General features: G+C 28.1%; 5 protein-coding genes across 5 annotated transcripts; 2 read left to right on the top strand and 3 right to left on the bottom strand.

The window, feature by feature from the left end:
- Positions 1 to 1,753: 1,753 nt before the first annotated feature.
- OCT59_012463 (uncharacterized protein) lies at positions 1,754 to 2,471 on the top strand (the record flags this gene model as incomplete). The annotated part of the gene is made up of 3 exons (XM_066134488.1): positions 1,754 to 1,758; positions 1,887 to 2,191; positions 2,437 to 2,471. 3 exons carry the CDS (start codon positions 1,754 to 1,756, stop codon positions 2,469 to 2,471), a joined length of 345 nt encoding a protein of 114 aa, XP_065989749.1.
- A 2,435-nt stretch (positions 2,472 to 4,906) lies between these two features.
- Positions 4,907 to 6,526, top strand: OCT59_012462 (uncharacterized protein). The gene has a single exon (XM_025320722.2). It carries the CDS (start codon positions 4,964 to 4,966, stop codon positions 6,449 to 6,451), a length of 1,488 nt encoding a protein of 495 aa, XP_025170730.2. The 5' UTR covers positions 4,907 to 4,963; the 3' UTR covers positions 6,452 to 6,526.
- A 934-nt stretch (positions 6,527 to 7,460) lies between these two features.
- Positions 7,461 to 7,874, bottom strand: OCT59_012461 (uncharacterized protein; the record flags this gene model as incomplete). The annotated part of the gene is made up of 2 exons (XM_066134487.1): positions 7,461 to 7,732; positions 7,808 to 7,874. 2 exons carry the CDS (start codon positions 7,872 to 7,874, stop codon positions 7,461 to 7,463), a joined length of 339 nt encoding a protein of 112 aa, XP_065989748.1.
- A 9,415-nt stretch (positions 7,875 to 17,289) lies between these two features.
- On the bottom strand, positions 17,290 to 19,779 carry OCT59_012460 (uncharacterized protein; the record flags this gene model as incomplete). Its single annotated transcript, XM_025331205.2, has 11 exons — positions 17,290 to 17,437; positions 17,559 to 17,650; positions 17,738 to 17,817; positions 17,884 to 18,130; positions 18,218 to 18,345; positions 18,422 to 18,479; positions 18,549 to 18,589; positions 18,682 to 18,702; positions 18,772 to 18,847; positions 18,937 to 19,054; positions 19,130 to 19,779. 11 exons carry the CDS (start codon positions 19,777 to 19,779, stop codon positions 17,290 to 17,292), a joined length of 1,659 nt encoding a protein of 552 aa, XP_025170726.1.
- A 1,638-nt stretch (positions 19,780 to 21,417) lies between these two features.
- On the bottom strand, positions 21,418 to 22,407 carry OCT59_012459 (uncharacterized protein; the record flags this gene model as incomplete). The annotated part of the gene is made up of 1 exon (XM_025311526.1): positions 21,418 to 22,407. The coding sequence occupies one exon, from the start codon at positions 22,405 to 22,407 to the stop codon at positions 21,418 to 21,420; it is 990 nt and encodes a 329-aa protein (XP_025170725.1).
- Positions 22,408 to 26,921: the final 4,514 nt, after the last annotated feature.

Genomic DNA, 26,921 nt, shown 5'->3' with positions numbered 1-26,921 from the left:
ATGCATTCTATGAAGTAAAAAATACATTAGAATGGATACCTTATGATAGATTGTATAATATAAAATATATTACAAAAGATGAGTTTGGTAAAGTATATAGAGCAAATTGGATTGATGGATTTATAAGTTATTGGGATTCTAAAAATCAAAATTGGGAAAGAGAAGGTCACAATATGTTTGTGAAATTGAAGAGTTTGAATACTCCGAAAAATTTTACATTAGAATTTACACAAAAGGTATAATAAGATTATTTAGTAATATTTTAAATATATTGTTTTTTTTTAATATATTATTACATTTTGTAGATTATAAAAGGACATAGATTTTATGGGATAACTCAGGATCCGGAAACAAAAAATTATGTGGTAGTTTTGGGTGATAGATGTAAAAAATGTTATTATGCATGTAACACAATACATTTTCAACAAAATTTCGAAAATTGGACAAGCGGCAATAACGATATTGATAAATATATTCAAAAAACTCAGCTATCGGCTCATAAAAATAGTGAAATTTTAAATGCATTAGAATGGATACCTTATGATAAATTAGTTGAGATTAAATATATTGTAGAAGGCAAGTTTAGAGCAAATTGGATTGATGGGTACATAAATAAATGGGATGATTATAATCAAATTTGGAATAGAAAAGGCCATAATATGTTAGTCATTCTGAAAAGTTTAAGCAGTAATTTAGAAGATATTACATCAGAATTTATAAATGAGGTATAATAAATTATAATATTTAATGAAATTTTAATAATTTTATCACTTACTAATGGTTTAATTTGTTTTTACGTTTGTAGATTAAAGCACTCCATAAGGTCTACGGAATAACTCAAGATCCGAAAATTGGAAATTATATGATGGTTTTGTGTTATATATGTGAAAAATGTAACTATACATGTGTTGCAACACGTTTTCAAAAAAATTTTGAAAATTGGACCAGTGGTAACCATGATATTGATAAATTTATTCAAGATGCTCAGCTATCAGTACATTCTGATTATGAAGCATCAAGAGCAATAGAATGGATACCTTATCATAGATTTAACGATATTACATATATTGCAAAAGGCGGGTTTGGCAAAATATATAGAGCAAGTTGGATTGATGGATATATATGGTATTGGGATATTAAAGAACAAAATTGGAGAAGAAAAGATCAATATAAATTCGTTGCTCTGAAGAGTTTAAATAATTCAGAAAATGTTACATTAGAATTCATGAACGAGGTAGTAACTTGTTATTTCTAAGTTTTTACAATTTGAATTTTTTACTAACGTATTTTATTTGATTTATTTGATTGTAGATTACATCACATTACAAAGTAAATGAACTACTAAATTCTGTTATTAAATTTTACGGAATAACTCAAAATCCAGAAACGAAAGATTATATAATGGTAATGCATTTTGTAGAAAATGGAAATTTACGAAAGTTTTTAAATGAAAGTTATTGCAAATTAAATTGGTATGATAAGCTTAATTGCTTATGGATCATTGCATATGGACTTAATCTTATTCATAGGAACGAATTGGTTCATCGAGATTTACATATTAGTAATATACTTTATGAGAACTGTGCACATATTTATATAACTGATATGGGATTATGTAAACCTGCCAACTACAATGCATCGGAAAATGCAATAAACAGTATATATGGCAACTTATCCTATATAGCTCCTGAAATACTGCGAGGACAAAATTATACCAAAGCCGCTGATGTTTATAGTTTTGGTATAATTATGTATGAGGTAATTTCTGGATTGCCTCCATATAATGACATAAGTCATGATATAAATTTATCAATAAGAATTTGTAATGGACATAGACCAAGGTTTAACATGAAAGTACCTCAATTAATTGTGCATTTAATTAAAAGATGCTTAGATGCAAACCCATTAAATCGACCGACAGCAAATGAAATTTACAAAGTATTACGTAAGTGGCATGATGAGCGAGATGATAAAAATACAGAATTACAAAGGCAAGTTGAAGAAGCAGATGAAATAAACAAAAATCTATCAGTTAGCATAGTACCTTCAACAAGTTTAAGATTATCATATAATACACATTCAGAAGCTGTTTACTCGAGCAGATTACTTAGTTATAATAATCTTCCTGAACCAAAAAATTCTGATGATTATTATAAACAAAATGATAATATAATAAGCACGGAATTTTCAGGTATTGATTATAGAAAAATTATTCAAATTAGTTGTGAAAAGAAATTACTAATAAAATTTTTAAGTAGATTCCTTGCAAATTGATATTTCTCGATTGAAAATTAATGATAATACAATAAATGTAGAAAATCCAGAACATACAGAATACACAGGTATTGATTAATTTTATCACTAAATATATTAAATATATTAAATGTATTCAAATTATATACAACAATACTAATAAAATTTTAATCCATTAAATAGAATCCTTACAAATTAATATTATTCCGGATGATTGATCTGGGAACTTAAATCAGAGGACTTTAGAAATAATTTTGAACAAGAATCACTCAAGAACCATATTTTCTTTCAATTGTATATTTCTTATTTCGTTTATTAATTCTATTTCATTTTATTATATTGTTATATTTAGTATATAAAGTTTTGAATGTATTTATCTGTATATACCAGTATACCTGATTTTTAAAATATTATATAAGTTTATTTTTTCTATCATTTATTCAACGTTAGTTTTTTTAATAAATTTTGTTGATTTGTTATTTTATTGACTAAATACACCAAATACATAAAAAAAATTCTTAAATTTATTATCAAATTGAATTGTAAATATTTCAAAGAGCTTATTTGTTATATACATAAATTTTTTATAATTGGCATGACAGATTCGATTTTAATTTCGGGAAAAGGTATAGTCTACTCGCTTTATAACGAAATGAGTGGTTTGGCCAATCAGGCCTTCGTTAATATTGCGGCAAATTATATAATACTTATATTATGGATAACGCATGTCACACAAAATATCTTCGTTAAATTAAATAATAATTCGTTCAGTTATAAAAAAAATCCGATATAATAAGAGAGAGCCATTTTATACTGGTTATAGACTTACTTCATTAAACGGTATACAGCATTTTACTAGTAATCTTCAGTATAACAAGATTTTTTATATGAACAACACCAAAGGTTCGCTAATATTAAGAAATTCATTAAATCAAAATTCGTTGTAAAGCGAGTGGACTGTAACTTAATCAGAATTAATATACAGTAAATAAGTAGCCACGCTTTATTCCTGTATTTATATTTCTGAGATGAATATCGTACTATGTTCTACATAACGATCGCCAGATATTTTATAGAAATGATTTTTTTATTTTCACCAGTACATTCTCGAACGTGATCACTCTATCATTATTTCTTCGAGTAGGGAGAATTGATCTGATCAAGTGGTAGGAGGCAGCATTCCCTATAAAAAATTTTTTAGAAAATTGATCACATATCGGAGCTTTTTTGGAATGAAAACTAGAAAAACGATCATTTATCGTAATTTTCCCAGAAAATTTTTTATAGGGATTCTTTCCAAAGGACTGTAAGGCAATTAGGTTAGGGTGCTTGGAGTTGATTTATAGTCAAGTTTTCAAACAATAATTTGTTAAGTTTCTGACAGTTTCAGTGTTTTATTTCCGTTCTACGCACTAAAAAACAGAATAAATGAATAAATGAATATATACCGCATTTCACCCTTTATTTTTGTTAAATATTGAATCAATTAAAAAATCGAAAATTATATGTAAATATGAATAAAAATTATGTAAATTAATTGATGTACAAAGATAAAACTGTAAAGTTACTTTTATATCAAGAGGAAATAAAATGTTTGACAAACTTCTTGAATAATTACTTAATTAAACATGCAGATACTATCTGATATTCGAGCATTAATTGGGTGTCTTTAAGAGATTTCTTTCATAAATTACCTTGTGAATTTTAGAAATTAATAAAATTAATACTATTAAATTCATAAATTGGAATGCTTTAAATTTAGAGAATTATTTGTTAAATCTAAAACTCAACGGCGAAGTTCCATCTGAAGTTTAATTAAAATCATAAATGTTGAAATTAATATACACTATGGTGCTCTTCATGTTAAAATGCTTATTTAAATAATTTATCAAAACTCTTAAATATTAGCCATTTTAAACTTATATATGTGGTTATATCTTTAGAAGTAGCAATTAGGAAATTCAACCAAAAAATATAAAGCAAAAATTAAAATATGTTTTATTAGTTTTGCAAATATTCATGAAGGTTTGAATGGGTTAAAATTCAATTTCAAAAATTTCATTGAATAATTATGCTTATATTCCTTTATTTGGTGTGTCATTTACAAATAACATTTAATTTTTCCATGAAAATAAATAAATTGATTACTAATTCAATTTTTCGTTTAACATACAGTTTTCAGAAAAATGGAAGAAAAAAATACATATAATTTAGGCCAGATTGCCAAAATTACAAATTTTGGCGAGGATTATACTGTTATAAATCACATGACTTGATTGACCATATTTTCACATGCTGTAGATTTTTACTGTACCTCGGGAAAAAACATTAAACTATAAAAGGTATAATAAATTATATCGCGCATATTTCCTAATCGACTGAACAATACCAACATTTATTAATGGTTACATTACATGTGAATTTACAACTTCAAAGAATGAAAAAAATTAGATTCACGGAATTATTTACGAGATAACGGAAATATTCGGTTATAAGGTATTGATGTGGACCAATCTTTATTAAACACATATATTTTCACTATGCAATATGCATTATTATGAGAACATATGACAAATTGTTTAGCTAAATATAGTATTATTAATGATACTTGTATTTCCCTATAAAAAAATTTATTCTTAAATGTATCATATTCACGGAGTTTTTTACAGAAATTCTGAATAAAATTTTTTACAGGGTTTACTCTTGTCCAATGTTGAAGCTTAACAAAGACGTACTTATCTTAATAGCAGAAAATTTGCAAGATGACATAACGTCGCTTTGTTCATGTCTTTTGGTTAACAAATCTTGGTGTGAGGCGACTGTGCCAATATTATGGAAAATTCCTGGACGAATGATTTTAACTAAAAAAGCAGAGGATAAATTATTTAATGTAATACTTTTACATTTATCAAAAGACTCAAAAGATATTCTGAAAAAACAAGGGATTGATCTTTATATAGAAACTTATCGACCAACTTCATTTAATTATATTAATTTCTGGAGACATTTAGATTTACAACTTTTGGAAGAGACATTTTCCAGAAATTTAAAAATTTTAGAAGTATCAACCAGTTCTATGATAAAAAACGAATTATTAAATTTATTTATCAATAAATATACAAAATTTATTTCACTTCATATCCCAGAAAATATTAATTATTATAAATATCGTATTTCATGGAATGAACAATGCTTTTCAGATCTTAAAAATTTATGTTGTCATGAATTTCATCAAAACAGTTTGGAAGGATTAGCTACAATAAGCAAATCAATTAAAAAACTCTTTTGTTGTATTTCAAGGGATAATAATGATATTTCTAGAATTGTTAAATTAATTGAAGCTCAGAAAAACTTGAATGAAATCCATATGCTTTGTAATAATGATGAAGCATTGAAAACTATTGAGGAATTACTTATTAAAAAAGCAGATACCATCCAACATTTACGTTTAGACTGGGAACCTGTTACAAAAGTTCTTTCACATTTAGTAAATTTAAAAATTCTAGATATGGAAACACCTTTCTTTTTTCGACGATCTAAAAATTATGAAAACCCAAATTTGAATCAATTGGAGGAAACATCATTACCTGCTTTAAAAATCTTAAAAGCTAATTTGTCCTCACATATAAACTTGATAAGATTAATTGAAACCTCAAACGTACAACTTACTACAATTAGTATTCGTCATGATTCGTTAAAAGTATTTGATGAAATTAGAAAACTTACACAAACAATATATCAAAATTGTCCAAATCTTAGGTATATTAAGCTGCCAATTAAAGATTATGCTCTTACTGAATTTGAAAGATTGTTAGCTAATTCTCAATATTTAGATGGATTAGTTATTGATTATGAAATAGGCTTTGATTATAAGGATGTATTTGAAATATTAACTAGATCATCACCATTAAATTTGTATAAATTTAAATTTATTTTTACAGAAAAATTTAGACTGAATTTTAAATTATTAGAATCATTTCTTATTAATTGGAATGATAGACAACCTATGCTATTACAAATCTCCCTAGTTAATTTTATAGATAAACATCAATGGTATATGAAACGATTGAACTCACTAATTAAAAAATATGAAACGAAAGGAATTATTAAAAAATTTGATCTTAATTGGTATCATAAATTTGAAGAATTTGAATGGGTTCAAGATGTAACACAATTTTATTCTTTGCCTAATATCTGAAGATCAAAGGATTTATTCTTATTATATGTAATTATGGTTAAAGTAATAAAAAATTTATTAAATATAAATAAAACAACTATACTTTTATTTCAAAAAAAAAAAGTTTTCTTATTGTTGTAATATTATGTACTTTTTTCGTAACCTTTTAATGTACTACTGTAGAAACAAACATAATTTTACGATATAATACAACTCGTTGATCTTATAAAGATTCTTTTAAAACAACAAAAAGTTGAACATCTAATACTACGAATAATACAAGTTTAAGATTTGCTTTTTAAAAATTAGGGCATGATCATAGATTGTAAAAACGTAACAGTTGGCGATTCTTTATAACGAAGGTTCCGCAACATTTAACACGTGATTAGAATCATGTAACACTCTTTCCATGGTGTAAAATGTAACGTGATTACCGTATCTTAATTGTAACTACAAAAAATTATACCAGACCTCAGAGGTTACAGGTTACGCTGTTTCTATCTTTAGAGAGTCTTTTAGAATTCAAAAAAAAAAAAATGATTTCCTTTCAAAGTCTGATATTATTTTATCATTTTTAAAAACTTTTTATTAATAATTATTATCATCATTATGATACCATGTTATGAAAATTTTGTTACTTTTTCTTGGATAGTATCCTGAAGTGGAGGTTACTGCCAAAGCTGGTTCAGTAAGTATATACAATAGATTTATAAAAAAAAATATTCCAAAAAGTCATGATGCGTCATCATATGACATTGTAGAAGTCACAATATATTGCGAGCATGCTTTTGAATTTCAAAAGTTATCTTTTTATTTCAAAGTTTAATTATTATTGAATATAAAAATCAAAACATTTTGAAAGAATACTTATAAAAATAATTTGACTAATAAATAATATAATTATGACTAATAATAATATAATTAATAGAAATAATATAAATATGATAAATAAAGAATAAAAATTACAGGAATGGATATAATGGATTCACGTCTTTCAACTATATCGATGGGATAATAACTTAATAACCAATTAACAGTCAAAATCCCAACTATCAACTTCGCCATGTATAGAACAGTAATGTTCGCCTTTGAAAGGACCTCGGCGTTTTTGTTTCTCAAAACTAGTTAAAACTTTCGCAACAATATAGTACTCTTGATCGCTAAATTCAATGTGGTTATAACTGACTGTATCACAAACACGGTAATGTCCTTTTCCATCACCAGCTATGCGCTTATGATTTGAATCTTCTATCCAAATTCTGCAAAAAGCACCCACATTCTCCAATATTGAGACCTTAGTTGCTATACATAAAACAAAAAAAGTCGAATTATTAGAAAAGAGAATGGAGAAAATACTGAATATGATAAGAACTATACCTTGGCTTTTAAGAACAAATAAACACATGAAAAAGACGGTAAGAAGGTAAAAGCTTTGAGGTTTCATATTGGTTTTAGATTTATGATGTTACGTTTTGTTATGACGATTCTGTAAAAAAAAAAAAATTTGGTGGGAATGGCAAGATTATATATAATTCGGATAATCAAAGAATCAAAGGGGGATTATCCCAAATTTTTTTTTAAACCCATAAAAGCCATAAGTAAAATGATGAAAATGACAATTCTTGCCTACTGTATCTTCTTTTTAAAAAAAAATAATAATCTAAATATAAAAAAGAGATGCGAGATTTCATTTATTAGAAATTTATAAGGTAACAAACCTCACAAACCATTGTAACGTATTGTAATAATGTAATTTATTAGTATAATAGATAAGATGGTAGCCTATAATGGTTACGGTACATTTGTTGTAATTATTACGGCAGAAAAAAAAGGAAAAAATGATAAATTATCTAATTATTATAATTTAACGAGTGTTGGCAAACCATAATCCTGAAAGTGATCATTATTCCGATACTCATCATCCAAGACAATCATGTTAAAAAAAATATATGTATTTATAAAACTAGTGTAACCTGTTGTGTTGCAACAGGATAAATCAACATTAATGAAATTTCTGATGTTTATTTATAATTGAATTATAATATGAGTAAAAAATAAAATTTATTAAAATTTTACCAATTAAATAAGATAAATTATTTTAATATTATTCTTTTTTTATTATTAATTATTATAAGATTTAAAAAAAAATCATAAATTTTAATTTAAATCAAATTTTTAAAGGGCAGTTCTGTGAAAAAAGTCGATCCGTTTTTTATATTCCGTCTTTTTTCCGTAAAAGGCTCATATTTCCGGAATTAATAGTCTTATATCACGGAATTTATCAAGTTATTGAATGGATCCATGAAAGGCTCATTTTTACGGAGTTTTACAGAAATAACGGATAAAATTTTTTATAAGGTAGAGTAACCTCACTAATTGATTTTTACTCTGAAACTCGGATTTGCATCATGTGACAAACATAAGATCGGCAAAATATTTTACTTGCACTATTTGATTGTATCGTCATCAATATGGCACGTAAACGCGACGAACAGTCGCACGAAATAAAGAAAAAAAAAACGAAATAACAATATTCTTTTATTCTAATATTCAAAATAGTATACTTTAATTATTTATTAGTTGTATATTCAAAATAAGTAATAGTACATTTATTTTCTAAAGTATTGTATATAAAAAAAAAGATAATATCTTCCATAACTATACAAAAAATACGAACATTTAATGAAATTTTAAATTCTAAATCCTTTACCACCTACCAATAAAGCTTATAAAGTCTTTAATAGTGTTTAAACATTCAAATTTATGCTATAAATTATCTAAAAAAAAATAAATATAATTTAGAATTTTATAATTATAAATTATACATATACATTCATAGGATGTTATTAAATTAACCAAAAATATGGTAACCAATAATTTTCTCAAAAAATTTTTTAATAAAAAAGATCTTGTTTACTTAATTGGTCACCAGTGATTTTTTTGATGATATATTCATGCCTGTAATTTTTCTGATGATATTATTCATGCTCACGTGTTTTTATAGTTTATTTATACCTTTCCCACTCTTTCCCATCACTGGAACGTTAGTCTCCATGAGATAAAAGAGTTATTTCACGTGTCGCATAAATATCATGATTTTCACGGCGCATCCGTGAAAATCATTGATATTCATGACTCCCCATAAAATAACTATTACGAATTTTATCCTTTTATGTTAGGTATTACAGAGGTTAAAGAAGTATTGTACAGATTTTTTTGGACATTTCCTATAAGTGATTTTCATTAAGGAGAATTCTCTACCCTTAAAAAATGTACTTATTCAAACTAAAAAATCATACCAACCATATTTGTTTCAATATATATATTTATTTATATTGCCGATCCGAGAAAGAAATTATTTTAAAAAAAAAGGGAAGTACCGCCGATCTGATCATGCCTGTGTTATTTGCCTGAACATATCATTTCCCTGAAGTCAATTTCCCGATTGGCTATTTCCCGAACTGGACTGGATCATTTTTCTGAAAACTCCAAAGATGAAATAAATAATAATATACCTATACATATATAAGTTAATAAAAATAAAAAGAATATTAATAAATTATAAAGGGAAAAAAAAATCAGTTTTAAAAAAACCGGGGCGGTTTAAAATTCAGTTTCAGCTTTAAGAAAAAATTATTTAAATATCAGTTTTAAAAAAAAAACAGAAAAAAAAATATTACCATTGAAAAAAAAAATTCAGCCTAAAAAAAAAACTTTGGTCCAAAAAAGAAACCAAAAAAAAATAAATATTTGGCCTAAAAAAAAAAGACCGAAAAAAGCTTTCTTTTTAAAATCATTCTGCTGCATCATTCATACTAAACTTTTTAGTTATATAGATGACAAATTTCATTCAATTTCAAACATTAACATGGATTATTATTAATTTTTAATGAGTTTAAAGAAATAATTTTTATACACTGGTCAAAATTTTAAAATTTTTAATTATTTATAACCGGGATTCTTATAGGTACCGTCGGAATCCTCTAATTTACGACATTTCGGCATTACGGTATTTACGGCATTTTAATTACGGCGTTACGGCATTTGCCGTAACCGTAAAAATAATTCCGATAACACCTATAGGGATTCTCATCATCGGATTAACTTATCACATTGTTTACCGATCCTTTTTTAATATAATAAAAACAATCTTTTATTTAAAAATTCTCCTTTTTTTGCAAATCTTTGGAGTATAAAAATACTGGTGTACAATATATTTTATATTACATAATAAAGGGTGCCATCCAAAATCCCGAAACTGAAATCCAAAATCCGACAGGTACGAAATCCCGACAGGTCAAAATCTTACAGAGCGACTTTCGGGAAGCATTAAAAGCTTAATGTGGGTCAATTTTTCGGGATTTCGTACCATACCCCATAATAAATTATATCTTTATAATAAATGATTTCAAAATTCCGTATAGCCCGAACCTAAAAAAAAAAAGAAAAGCAAACATTAAAAAAATAAAATAATAAAATTTAGAAGTTCTTTTAACCTTCAAAATGCCCTGGTCCGCTTCGAATATCTATTAATTTTGAAAAATGGGTTTTTCTTCAGCTTTATGTTTACTATCAACTAGTTTATATCTAATAGTGATATAGTAGTTTTATAGCACTTGAAGTGCTAAAGATTTGATTTTAAATATGCATGTTTGGGCACGAATTAAAAATTTGATCGATTTAAAATTCTTATTGCATAATAATTCTTCAATATAGTGTATATGAAAGTAAAGCAATTGAGATAAGATTTGTTTATCACCGTATAATTACTCTATTCTTTAATAAATTTCCATTTAACAATTACCCGTATTTGCCCGAAAATAAGCAACAAGTTTTTGCACATAATGCCGGCCAAGTTTAAATAATGTGGGCCAAAATTTGTTATAATGCGGGCCATGTTGCTTATTTTCGGTGATTGCTTATTTTCGGGCAAATACGGTATTTTTTATATAAAGATGTCGACTAAAACTTAACCTTCCTTGAATGAAAGAATTAGTTTAACTCCATATGCTGGTTGTGGCCTGAATTGCAAGTAGATTTTAGTTATTCAAATCATTGTTTGCGAGTTAAACCAATTTATCTATGTAACTTATAAAGAATTATTTCATAAAACAAACATTCTGCTAAGGGGCGTAAGCAACCGGATTTGCAGGGTTACACGTGACTTCGGACAAATCACAAAATCATATTATTGTCTGGAGTTATGCCATCTACGTCATCCTTATTCGCCTCCTGCATTTCCTTTTTAGTAAATATAATTAGTAATTACTCATCGGTCAAATAAAAGTTAGTTACGCGAAAAAAATGACTCATGGGTTTTGTCATGAGTATAATTTAAAGGAAATAATATAAATATGTCGGTTTTCTTTATTTTTTTTTCTGTCTTCTTTTTTTAGGTCTGTTTCCTCTCTATCTAAATCTTCTCCTTATTCTCTTTATTCTTAGGCTCTTCCTTTAGATATGTGTTGTTGTGTGTAGGTTTGTGTGTTCGTTTTCCTTTTTCCCTTCGTTTTCCCTTTCCCTTTCGCGTTCCCTTTCCCTTTCGTTTCCCTTTCCCTTTCGTATTCCCCTTTCCCTTTCGTTTCCCTTTCCTTTCGTATTCCCTTTTCCCTTCATATTCCCCTTTCCCTTTCGTTTTCCCCTTTCCTTTTCGTTTCCTTTCCCTTTCGTATTCCCCTTTCCCTTTTTCCCTTTCGCGTTCCCCTTTCCCTTCCGTGTTCCCCTTTCCTTTCGTTTTCCCCTTTTCCTTTCGTTTCCCTTTCCCTTTCGTATTCCCCTTTCCCTTTCGTTTTCCCTTTTCCTTTCGTTTTCCCTTTCCCTTCCCTTTTCCTTTCGTATTCCCCTTTCCCTTCACATTCCCCTTTCTCTTTCGTTTTCCCTTTCCTTTTCGCGTTCCCCTTTCCCTTTCGTTTCCCTTTCCTTGCGTTTTTCCTTTCCCTTTCGTTTTCCCCTTTCCCTTTCGTTTCCCTTTCCCTTTCGTTTCCCTTTCCCTTTCGTATTCCCCTTTCCCTTCATATTCCCTTTTCCCTTTCGTTTTCTCCTTTCCCTTTCGTTTTCCCTTTCCCTTTCGCGTTCCCCTTTCCCTTTCGTTTCCCTTTCCTTACGTTTTTCCCTTTCCCTTTCGTTTTCCTTTCCTTTTCGCGTTCCCCTTTCCCTTTCGTTTCCCCTTTCCCCCCTGATCAATGTTGCTGCACCTCAACGTGGTGATCAGGTGACAACAACTTTTTTAAAAAGACTTGGCTAAGTCAGCAACAAATACTTTACTAATTTATTAAATTGATTTCATATAAATATAGCTAATAAATAATTTATATATCTAATTTATGACTATTTGTTTTTGAATTATTGTGCAAAGTCTTAGGACTAACACATTGAAGGAATTTTTAACATTCAAATTTAAGGACTTTAATGGTTACCGTTTTCCTAGTATTCAATAGAATTTAATCAATTTATAACAAATTTGAAATTATGATTCCAATTTTTAAATTATAAAAAATATTAATTACTAAATTTCCTTCAAAAACTACGTAGTACTTATTTTAGAAGAATATTAAATTTGTCAAAATTGAGTTTATTTGATTATGCGGATTTCATTCATTTTGTTATCTGCTGTTATATTACTTATTTCAATATTTTAATATTTTATGAAATAATTTTTGGAAAATTTATTAAAAAATCAACTTTTTTTGTATGATTTTTTCTATTTATTAATTCATTTTAAAATTCTTTTAATTTATATATAATTTCAAGTATAGCTCTAAATCTTAAATTGATCATTAGTTGACTTTTTAGGATTTATCTTATATTGTTTTTTCTTCGACATATTTCAAGTTTTTGATAAAGAATATTTGAAATGGAAAAATAAATTACATATTCTAAAATTATATTTTATTGAAAAACAATAAATCGGATTTTGAAATGAATTCAAATAATAAATTTCTTGTAGAGGAATTTTTAGATTTAAAGTTTACTGTAGCGAAACAATCAAGTTTTCGGTCTCTTTTTGATTAAATAATTTTGAAATATATGGCAAATTCCATTATTTTTGGTTATAACTTGGTTTACTTCCTTAATTAGACAGTTTATAATATTCTCACCATCAACAACTACTCAATCTTGGTAAAATTTTTTTCAGTTAATCTTTGGGTTATCTTTCTAATATGAAGAATCTCTATAATGTATGTATTGTAGTTATCTTGTATATCTGTTATGTATTCTCCTCTGTTCTTGTCATTATAATAAAAATAAAATAAATAAATATCGAATTGCTTTGTTAAATGAAAGCGAAAGTAAAGGACAGTTTAGCGACTGTTTAACGCCAGCACTTTTTTATGAAATTTTTTCTTTTCTAAAGAAAATGGATAATAATATATCCAAATTATATCTGGTTTGAGTTTATGAAGCTTCTTGACTCTGTTGGAAGAATTATCATATTGTTATTATGTGATCTGCTAATTTCTCCCAAGTTCCTATTGGACGAGCCAGAATAATGACCTATACTTTTTTATCCTTGATTCCTCCCCACTTTGTGAAGCTTCCAAACACTTTCCCAAGCACCTGAACTTCTTATACTTCATTGACCTTGCATTTATAGTTTAATAAGGATGATTTTGAGCTGGACAGCACATTATGCAACACCTTTTACAAAATCACCCTTTTTTTCCTAACCTCTGTAACTAACCATTGCTGATAGACACAAATCAATTGCAAAATATATGGAAATAAACACGATTACTGTCTTTAGCATCTTTGCCAGACTTCTTTAAACTCATTTGTGATCGTCGTGATTTGTGTAAACATTGTTATCTGGAGAATAAACGGTAAGAGGTAGGTATAACAAATTTATATACTTATCAGTTATAAAACCTTTTAATTAATTTAGTTTGTTATGATTCTTCTAACAAATATTTGGATTTAAATGCAATTAGAAATTTTAAATGTCTACTAATAAACTTAATAAATTACTTCTAGAAAAGTCAATAAATATATAATACTCTGATGACGACAAAATCTTTGGATGAAATGGTTATTTTTTCGAGAAGAAATCGTAAAATTTAGAAACTTATATCACGGTTATGAACTTATACTTGAATCAATTATGTAGATTTTATAATGTATTTTGCTTGGCTTCTAAAATTTTCAAATGAAATGATTTTATACAGAATTTATAAAAATTAGAAAAAAAGAATATAAAATCTAATTAAAATTATTTTAAATCGAGTTATGTTTACAGTATTTCGAAAGTGGATGACAATATAACAACTGTCAATCAATCTGTTAATCAAGATTGTTCAATTGCGAAAGATTTAATGATTTCCCAAAAAATAATTTGACACTACTGTATCTAACATCATCTTACATAAAAATATAAAAATGTCATTTACACGTCCAAAATGTAAAATCTGAAACTTTGATTATATCAATGAATCTATTTAATATGATGTATATAGTTTGATTGATGCATCTCAAAAGACAAAACGTGTTCATAACGTGATCACTAATGATCCACATGGCACGTTATTATCCCTCATATGTTATTGGTTATTTTAAAATGACCAAATAACCTACTAATAAAAATCCTGAAATAATTGATTCGGTACTTTATTTAACTAATAATTATATTTTGATTAAATATAATCCGTGAGAATATTAAGAAAAAAAAATCATGAAATAATTTGGGATACTATTGAATACAAATATTCTAAAAATACCAAAAATGGATAATTAAATGACTTAAAATGACATTATAAATGTGAGCTTTTTTCAAAAAAAAATTTGTTACAATTTATTACATATTACTGTTATTTTTCTAAAAAAAAAAAAAAAAAAAATTTATACTTATTTTGGGTCAACGTCAGAGAGGTTAGTAAGATGAATAAATTCTTTTGTAAAATCGCCTGATTCCATATTTATTATTATTTTAATAATAAATCTACTCAAGATGACCAAATTAAAATATATTCTTATTTTACTAAGAATAAAGATCAAATATCCGTAGCGTTGACATATCTTCATTCCCTACAAACAGATAACGCTAATCTTAAATACTTGAAGACTTTTATTACGCCTGGTATATTCTGTGCTGTGTAACAAATTTTTTAATATTGTATACCATTACTATATTAACTGCCTTAGTTATATTTTGAATCATATCTCATTCTGGTAAAGAAAATGAAAATCAAGGTAATCATAATAATTAGTCAACACGTACATGAGTGCTTAACTTCTGTACCGTTGTCTGTTCGGTATTGACTTATTCGAAAATTTTTCTTTTAGTTATAGAAAACAGAGGATCTTCTGAAGACCTATATATTTTTGTAGATAATTCGAATTTCTTTATTGAGGCATCTAAATCTATCCGTCGAATGGAGAGTTTAGGCGAAAATATTAAAATTTTTATTGATTATGGATGACTCCTCCGAGCCATTCAAAAAAATCGCAATCTGGGACATCCTTCGACTATCATTGGCTCTCGACCAACATATCTTGACTCACTATGGGATCGCATTAGGAAAGATGGATATGATATACATATATATGATAAAGTTATTTATGAGAATGATACTAAAAAAGAAAAAATGACCGATAATGCAATGGGATTTCACATAGATTAAATTATTTTCACAAAAACTCCCGCAAAAATAGCCATTTTTCGGGAGATTGTGATTATTTCCGCAATATTCAGGGTGCATTACAACGAAAATGGAATGTGGAGATTTGGGCTTGGCATTCAAGTATAATCAATTTTCATGGTTACGTCTCAAATCTGCTTCTAAAAACCTGTACTTCTTTTTACTAAATAGATGACAAATTCAATATATTTCCAGGAGTGCCATATCGTGTGAAAAGACCGTTTCTTCATACAACTTTCATACCACTTGACAATTATTATAAAATTTTTTGGCTAACACCAAAGGAATGAAGGTTCTTCGGCTATCCGATGGTGATGATACGAAATTGGTATAATGATGACATAACGGATTGCTATAATTCATTGAGATTGTTCGGATGGTGGCACCGGTACCAACGAGGTATCTTTATTTCTATATTTTCGCAATAGAGAAGGAATGCTATATGCACAACAGTGGATACAGCAGAAGCATCCCGGTATTCGGATTAAGAAGAGGTAAGTTATTAAAAATTTAAAATACTTAATTGTTAATATTGACATCCCGTTTTATTTATTAATCTAAAAATAAACCCTATGTAGAATACGTGAATTAGGCCGGCGCAGCATATTTTAAATTTGATATTTGCAAAGTTATTTAGAAGATTTTATAAGAATTACATTAAATACCTGCAAATGTTATAACGTTATTTTTTTATTTTTAAACCTGTTTTATTTTTATCACAGGATTTATTTATTTCGTAGATTTATTTACGTTATAATAAAAGAGAATTTCTATTCTTAATTATTCGGCTACTTCTGCACTATTAATTTTTATTTTATTACCGTAGTACCTGGTGATAATTTGACACAAAATATTTAATTACTATACAAGAAGTGTTGTGATTTACGTATAAAACTGTATTAGAAAGTATCGTGAACGTCAATAATATCGATTATTTCACGTTATATAAACATCAATAAAATCTTTTCCGTTTAAATATCCAAAATAGTTTTTAGAAAATTATTGAACTCAAAACATTTTTAATTAATATTATCATAAAAAAAATGGTCAACTTAAATACACTTTTGAAAAGGTAAAAATCATAGTTTTTATTTTTACTTTTAACAATTCATTTGATTCGAATTAAAATAATTTAATTATATTTAAATTTTATATACAATTCTATAAAATCTATCACCAAATAAATAAATAAATAATAAAAATAATTATGTAAAAGTTTTTTTTTTTTTAATCAAAATTTGCAAAAAAATCATGATTTTCAGACATTCTTAATAATGGATGAGCTTCAGTGTTGAAAACATAAGTATCTAACGATATCAAATCTGGTGGACTGAATAATAAGTATAGATATTTCAATGTTTCTGCCAAAAAGAAACTTTTTTTTTTAAATTAAAAAAAAAGATGAATGAAATTATGATTAGACAAGTCACAATCTCATTTAATAATATATGCAACAATTAAACAATAATTTAGCTAAAAGAAAAAGGACATATTACCTTTCCATACCATCATTTTTAGCGGGCGGAATGGAATTCACGTCATGTAATCCTGAATAACCTGCAGGTGTCTTACACCATTTTTCTAGGGACTAATATTAATTGATGATGAATAAAGTTAAAATAATGCAAATTGTTTGTTTGATGATTGAGTCTAAATAATGCGAATGTTACATTACCTGCCAAATATCCCAACCTTGATCTTGATATTTCTTATCACCTGTTATTCTATACAAAATAAATAAACTCTCGATGGTTTCTAAAATTTAATAATAATTAGTAATCTTTAGGATTATTATAATTTAATTTCGATTTTATCACTCACCAGGTCTTAGTAAAGAATAACTTGGACTCAACCTATAAATCCCATCTGGTAAACGTTTGTGGATCTCATTATTTGTTGTATTTTTTTCTTCTACAACTTTGAACCAAACTTCTTCCCCTCCGATTCCAGTACTTGTCATTCTATTCAAGAAATAACATGTTTCTGCTAATCTTTTTGCAGTTTCGAGGTCTTTTGGACGATTAAGAAATTTTGATCCTAGAGCTAATAATCCAGGAACAAAACATGACTTATATTACGTTAAAAGAAAATAAATATTAATAGATTATAAAGAAATGGTAACGACTAATTCACTTAAAAAAAAAACAAAGATTACCAAATGGCCCATTTTTCCGACAAAATAACCGTTAATAGATAATTCTCCAAGAAATAATAATTCCGGACGGTCATTTATTGGGCTTTCTTTAATCAAATATTTATACATACTTTCAACTGATTCGATATCTTCAAAAATTAAATCAAAGGTTTGATATAAACTTGATCATATTTCGAATAATAATAACGAAAATAAATCACTTACACATCCTTCGATATTTATCAAGTGCATCTCCTACCAGTATAAATTCTTTGAGAAGATACTATTAAAATGAAAAATTAGTTAATACGTTGTAGGAACGACCGACCATCATATGATAGACTTGAAATACCTCATAAAAACTGTCTCCATTAGCTCCAAATGATACTGCATCTAGTATAGAAAATTACAAAAGAAAATTGAGTTAGTAATGTACACAAAGAGAGGATAAAAAAAAATATAGTCATAAAATAATTCTTTCTTACCGTTTATAAAATTTCCGGTCGCTAATGATATAAATAGCAATGAATAAATGGATTTCAACTTAATTTTTAAAAGATTAATTTTGCTCTAACCTTGATCAATTTTTATAGGATACAATCCTGGAATTGTTTTATTTGCATTGGAAATAACTTTGGTAATATTATTAGCCTTTGTACGAAGAAAATTGACAGTTATTATATTATTCAGTATAACAAAACGAATGAATATTTAACAAAATCACTTAATAAATCACTTACTATAAAGAAAAATTCATTATCGCCCGATAACTGTGATAATTTTGTAAATTCCAAACATAAAGTTCCTACTTCAGCCAATAGGCCACCTCCATAAGGAGGATGTTGAACCCTTAAATCTCTATAATTATTAATAAATTCAATATTAGCGTATTTTTTAGTAATTATTAAATGTATGTATAATTGAAATACTTACGGGTTTAAATGTACACTATTATAGGGTAATCCAGTATCATTATTAAATGCATATAGCAAAGCCTCTCCTAATTCCTTTGCTTTCTCTAGAAAAATATGATCATCTGATAATTCAAAAGCACTTAACAAACCACCTAAATATCTAATTATAGTCTCAAATACGTTTGTTCCATCATTGCTATTTGTAAAATTCAACTTGCTCACAAACTCTCTAGATGCATTAAATTCATCCTTTAAATCCATTATCCACAAGGTGTCTAAAGCATCAACAATTGTTGCACCCCACCCATTAAACTTATTTCTACCATTATTACTAACCGGACTTAGTTCATCATAACCCCATGCATATTTGGTATAACCACGCCAAGCATGAAGAAATCCATTTTTAACAGATTCACGACGTTGTTCTCTAATAGATTTTTCTTCAGCAGTTTCATTAAGGGGAAAGTCATATTGAATTTTAGGAAATTGAGATGTATTATTTTGTACCTTTTGCTTATCATTAAAAACATTTGTAAGTTCAAATTGATAATCTAAAACAATGAGTTGATAAGTTAACAATCCAATGGAAATTATTAAAATGATTGCATATAGTATGCGATTTTTAAGACGTGAAGGAATTTTATTTGTACATGATTTAGTAAAGTTCATGTTTATTAATACTAATATTTATTAAAAGTAAGGTTGTTGAAAAAAATTATTATTAAAAAAGCCAAAATTTCTTAAAGAGAAACGATTTGAAATTAAGAAAAAAAAAGGTCTTTCAAATTTGTAAAAAAAAAAGGCGAAAAAAAAGTATAAAGACTCAATGAATGAAGTTTTTTTATTGTAATTTCGGTAATTGTTGAGCTACACAAATGCTACACAAACATAATATTAGGAGTATTTTGTGATATGTAAATCACCTAAAGTAGTTACTTTACGGACGCATATCCGGGTTTTCACTACCAAAAAAAAAATTTTGTCCGACATAGATTAGGCCAAAGAAATAAAATTATTCGTTTCTCATGAAAAAAAATTGCTAAATTTGACCCGGCCGCCCGGAAAAAAAATTTATTTTCAAAAAAAAATTTAGCCGATTCCTAGAAGATGATTGGTTGATTTAATAAATTTTTTGCCCGGGTTACCGGGTGGAAAAAAAAATTATTTTTTTATGATTATGATTGGTCAAAACCAAAATCACATGACCAAATAAAATAAATTTTTTTATCTTTTCGCAACATTTACATGACCCGCCCGGTCATGAGAAACGAATAAATTTATTTACTTGGCCTTAGAAATAGCGCTAAAACCGAAATTTTTTGTTATTTAAAAAGGTTAATCTATAATATTTGATCATCAAATGATACCCTCGGATTATCCATTATTGGTCAGTTTTCTAGTGAGAGATCGTAGGAATATAAAATTTTCCTTTTTTTTTGCGTGTTACTATATTTACGTAGTTAATTTTTTTATGACAGGAACGAAGGATTTTCTTACTGTACAAAGTTTAGCGAATCGTGATTGTGTCTGGACATAATTTATTTTGATTTTAATCAGAACACAACTTATAATTATAATGTAATTTACAATAATACTTTGTTAGTTTGATATGCTATCAAAAATTTTTTCTGATTATTTTAACCATTGTTAAACGCAACTCTGTTACTGCGGAAACTGATAAATTTCGTAAATCATCCCATCACAAATATTGTATTATTTATTCGTTTTATTTTATTTCAAAAAGAGTGGTAATCGATATCTATTATATTAACAGCTATATGTACATAAAATTTATTTATTTATTTATTTTATTTTAAGGTAAGCCAGGAGAATACATTGATAATATTAAAGCTAATTAAAATTATAAAAACACACAATGTAGAATCGTCGCCCAATAAATCGAGCCCTGACTAGAATTATAGGAAAAACTATTCTGAAACCCAACCGAATCAAAATAGGAAAGGAAAAAACAATCGAACATAGTCTGCCGAACCGTATTTTTCTTTCAACCTAAAAGGCTGCCTCCTGTGAATACTGTGAGAGGAGGAGTGATTAACACTATTCAAGTTGTTAAAGAAGAAGAGAAAAAAAATGAAATCACGCTATATAAGCAGAAGTAAACTATGAAGAGAATGTTAGCTCAAAATTAAATCAGACTAATTACAACGATATAAAATTATATCTAATAAAACTATACTATAATATAAAAATTAAAAAAACTATGGTTACGGTCCATTTCTCTGGAAGTCTGCAATTTAACAGGGAACGGACGAGGAATTTTCAAAAATAAAGAACCTAACAACTGAATTATTCAGTGATAACGGGAGTTAACACAATTCCATCATCGGAAGTATTTAAGGCACGAATACGTTTCTTAGTATGAGAAGATTGGAGTAAATCTAAGTTATGATTAACATTGGCGACGCGTTTACATGGTCGCTGCTCGAAAGCCTTGGTGTCATCTGATGTATCGCCAGATAGTCGTTGAGTTAATGCTAAATCGAGGTGAGCATCTTCAATTAAAGACGATAATTTTTTACATTCGTTATTGAGGTTATCTATAGTCGAAACTTGAGATTTTATCTTTCTGTAATCATCATAACGATCCTGAAGTTTATTGAGGAGACGCTCATGACTTAGGCGTTGATCCACCTTATGAGGAGACGTATTCCAAAGTTTAGCATTGTCCAAGCGATCCAAACGCTCTTGTTCTCGTGCGAGTTGATTTTCCTTAAAGAATTTAATTTGTCGGATATGATCTTTCCATTTCTTACTTCCCACTTGTAAAGGCTTCCGTTGCGCCTTCTGTTTATTACTGAGGTGGTTATGAATATCACCATAGTAGACCGGATAATCAGGTATGTAGGGTATAAGATCAGGAGGAACCTTACTAACGTCAATCGGATGAGTAAGGACTGGTGTAGGAGGAATATAATTCCTATTAGCTTCGAAGAAACTGGTCATATCAACCTCTGGTACAGCAGGCGAAGTTTCCTTAAGGTGCGGAATGGGGAAATTATAAAATCCTTGAAGAGGGTAAGTAAATTTCTTCTTGTATTTGAGGTGCATTATTGGTTTAACGATATACTGTGATTCTGTTAAAAGGAAGGTACTACGTCTAGAGGCTAAAAGTTTTTCTTCCTTGGTGCTGGAAATACTATCTATGCCAGCTTTCTTAAAAACTCGTCGACGGTTGCGTTCAAAGCGTTTTTCCTGCCTTTTTTTGGAGCTACTATACCGATATTTAAATTCACTATAATATTTCCTATACATATAGTTTTGTGCTTTCTGAACCATATTTTCGAGACCGTTCGCACGATATTGCGTGGTAAAAGATGTACCTTGTCGATTGGAAAAGTTATTTTTTTTCCTACGTTTATTCCATCGATTAAATAAACGTCGTGCATGAAATGATTTTGAAGATAAGGCTGCGCCACTTTGTATATGTACATAAAAGTCACGGAATTATGAAATTACAATGAAAGTCACGTTACATTCTGATATAGAGAATTACGTGGTCGAATTTTTGACTCGATAAATTTTGGCTACTGTTTTTTTTCGTTACCTTTAAACTTATTTTCCCTTAAACGGTAATTAAAAAAAAATCATTAAACGCCAAAATCAGATGTAGGTATTTATTCTTTTTTTTTTATTTTAGTTTTTTGAAATTTGCAGCTAAATTTCTCTGCAAATCATTTAAGTAATATAAGTCAACGATTTCGTAGGACATGTTCATTTATAAAAATTCTGACGAAGAAACACAATTTGTTTCTGAATCGGAAAAAGTAAAAATCAGAGATGCAATGCGAAGATCAGGAACAACGAAAATAATCCAATCAGTATTATATCGTCCTTGTCATTCCTGGATTACGAAATATCAGTCTATAATTATGTCACAATTTTTAAAAGCAAATCCTACATCTTGATTATTTGTAATAGACTGGATATGATCTTTGTAAGAGGCTAAAAACATGAGGAAAAAACTAATTGTGACATGTTCATAGACCGATATGCATTTCAAAATATTTCCTATATTTGATTGCGAGAATTCTACCTGGGTGGAACATCAAGAATGAATCATTAGATAAGCGATGTTAAGTGAGCGAATAAGAGAGTATATTGAAGACAAGTGCTGATATATTTGATTTCTAGTTATTTAGATCACTGCGTTTTGTCAATGGATGGAGTCATATTTTTTTACACGGAGCAGAAGAAAAATGCGTATCAATAGTTCCAACTATCATTGTTAACGAATAAATATATAACCAGGGTTGGGATTTGTACATAAAATGAAATAACAGAGGAGTTAAACCTCTCTTATTCACTCTTCGTACAAATTCGGAGTTGTATGATCGTATCATTTCGTCGAATTTAATGATTAAGAAAATTGTATTATCAACATTTATCATCAGTTTTATTTGATTTTATTTTCCCTTTCGAAAAAAAATATGAGGATATAATTGTTTTCGTAATTTAACTTTCATCGGAATTAAAGATAAATTACAACAAATATCAATCGACGCGAAATCAGAGGAATATACGCAAATCAGTATCTGCGACTGTTTAAATTTTGATAAATATAAATATAGTTGTCACTAGACGTGCCTAAGAAAATATTCGTTTTTAATGTTGACATAATTTTTGGTTGAACATATTTTTTTATAACCAATTTTTTATGATATTGAAAAAAATAAAAGCAAGAAGGTTACATTCCAAGACTTTGAATCTACTTTCCTACATATTTCCAGTCATTGTGCAGGGACTAAAACATGATGTCCTAGGTATAGAATAAGGGACGCATTTATTTCACCGAAAATCGTCTTTAAGGGTCGTCTCACCGTTGTAAGAGCCGAAATTACCTAGTGAAATTATTAATTTTGGGCGCAGTATTATAATTAATTTTAGTGTATAAAATTTTTCTCCGTGTTTTAAATTACTGCGTCCGCGATGACGTTATACTAGTTTGGTATTTTTATTGGTTGATTGTTTTATTTGGGGTCGGGTAAGTCTGTGGGGAATGATCTACATTATCGTGACGAAGGGGTCGAAGGGCAGTAATAGTGAACGAATCATTTATATGATATTTAGAAATAGAAATTATTATTTTAATTGATTCTATTTTCTTTCTTGAATTTTTCATTTTATTATTTATCATTATTTTTATTATGAAACTCGGGAATTGTTATAATTTTTATTGAATTTAATATTGTAGCTTGTGGTGGCAAACGTCTTTATGACGGGCACAAGTTCTACACCGTCAATCAACTTACCGACAGCCATTTCACTGACAGGGATTTTGTCCGACATCGGTTTTTTTACGACGATCACCGAAAAATATTAATACAAAAAAATAGAAAAAATAGAAAAATAGATCAATATAAAACAATTTTTATTGTAAAATGTTATTTATTTAGCTGTTTTCTATATTTAACATATAATTTCATAATATTACTATAATTAAAGCTTATGTAATTAAATACTCATATATATCTTAGAAATTCCATAGCATAAATGAACTTATGTTTAAAGTTTTTAATACATAAAATGAATAAAATATAAATTAATTAAAATGAAATATTGTGAGTTATTCCTCGAAGAAAGCCCAATAATGGTCTTCTTTATTAGAGAATTTTGTCATCTCACTTTATTTATATGAGTGGTAAAGGACGATTCAAATAATAAATAAAAAAATTAACATTTTGTTATAAAATTTTCTTTTATGTGTATATTAATTAATAAATTCTACACAATAAATAATTTCACTAATAATTGTGGCTATGTTATTTTCAAAAACTATTAAATATTTTATAATTAATAATTGTGGCTATGTTATCAATTATCAAATGTGAAATGATTTTCGGTGAGATGATTTTCGGTGAAATATACCGAACCCGTTGAATAAACCTTGTAAGACCTGACTATTACCAAGAATAAGGGTATGGAATTTTCTTTTTAGAAATCGGACATGATCATAGACTGACGCATCAAACCAAATAACAGAAAGTTAACTGAACCGAACCGATTACATCCTTAGTTCAGAGTTAAATTTAGCAGGTTCTATCCTTTTCACGAAATGTCAGGTGGTAATTTTATTTATTCTATTTTTTTTAAAAAAAATAATGGAATTGTAGCACAAATTTTAATTTTTTTAAAAAAATAATATAGGCGAGAAGTTACTGTATGTCAGAAAAATTTATAAATTATAATACACTAAAAAAGAAATAAAGTATCTAAAATTACAGTAAATCAAAAAATGCGTAAAAATAAAATAAAAATTATTACATTTAAAATTAAATTTAAATTCAAATTTCGGCCAGAATTAACGAAATTTTGGCCAGAATTAATAAAAATCCAGGTGGTCCAAATCCGGATCCGGTCCCAGATTCCGGGTCACCTCTAAGCAAGAATTTTTTCGAATATCTACTGCGCATTTTTTCAGGTGATCTGTCTCGCTCTATGCTTTCACATTTACTATTGGGGGATTTTATTTGATAAGCCTTCTAGCATTCAAGACGATAAGTTTGTTTTCCATAATATGCAGAGAATGTGATCACCTTTATGAAATCATAATTTTATCATATAAGCCACGTACAACATATTAAGTTATTGTAAGCCCACTTAAAGTTTTAAAGTTTTAGTCATAATCAGATGACAATTAAAAATGAATCATGCACAATCATATGCTATTAAAGCCTTTTCGATCAATAAACTCTAAATTTATATATACTCTTAGGAATAGTGATGAATTCCGTTAAGTTGACAAGGGTTTAACAACTAGTACTATGAAGCTGATGTTGTGCTCCTTGGACCTCAAATGCAATTCAATGATATCAGAAAAAGGAATCAAGTTCTAATCCTTCCATAAAATATGGCCGATATTCAACCACAAGATCCAGTATCTGGGCTATTAGAATACATTTTTCCTAAAAATTTGCGATTTTTCTTAGATTCTAATTCTTTTATAAGTCATCTATATCCCGTTCCAATGTCACAACTCTAGCTCTAAATTCAGTGTTCTCAGCTGAAATATCTGTGCTATTTTTCCTCTTTCTATCAGGTTCTTCATCTGAATATGTCCTATCCCATAACCCGCATGAACTCGACCCGACCCGTTGAGTCAGTTTTATTATATTTTTAACTAAAAATTTCAATTTTTTTATATTAAATACAACTTGACAGGCTGAACCCAGGTTATCTGAGTCAGACTATAGTCAGGTCAAGTCGAATCTGAGTCATTACTTTTACACTCAGGTCGAGTTCGAATACACCCCAAAACCTGACCTGACTCGACCCTTTAGAACATTAATCGCACCCAAAATCTTCTTCACGCCATTACATAATGTTTGAGGCTCTTCAGAACCTTAACCCAAGGCCTTCTTATTAAATTCGATGGTGAGGGGGACTTCACTTGTCTGAGAGATTTTGCCCGGAGAAGTAATGATTCTATAGAGATATTTGAAATCATTATCATCTCGTTTTCGTTTCTCTTATTCATTTCGTGTGAACTCTCGAGTTGTTTGATATTTTGGGCGTAGCCTTTGAGAATGCTACGCTGGATCTTATTTATGTGATGCAAATAAGGTTCTCAGCCTCCTGGAAATGAAAGTATGGTATTAGTATATCCTCTAATTTGCCAAGAAATTTAGTTGAATCAGTTCCAACGAAAAAAATTTCATACCTTGATTGCATAATCAGCTCGTCCGGAACTTTCTTCCCCAATTATTTCAAACTCTGGTCTCATACTGAATTCCTTCTTCGTGACGTCTCCTGCAATATGAAGACATATTCATTGTGCATAGATTCCAAGCTAT

This window comes from Rhizophagus irregularis, chromosome 2 (assembly GCF_026210795.1).
Source record: "Rhizophagus irregularis chromosome 2, complete sequence".
NCBI lineage: Eukaryota > Fungi > Glomeromycota > Glomeromycetes > Glomerales > Glomeraceae > Rhizophagus > Rhizophagus irregularis.
The sequence above is the reverse complement of the archived record's forward strand: the minus strand, read 5'-3'. Positions and strand labels throughout refer to the sequence as shown.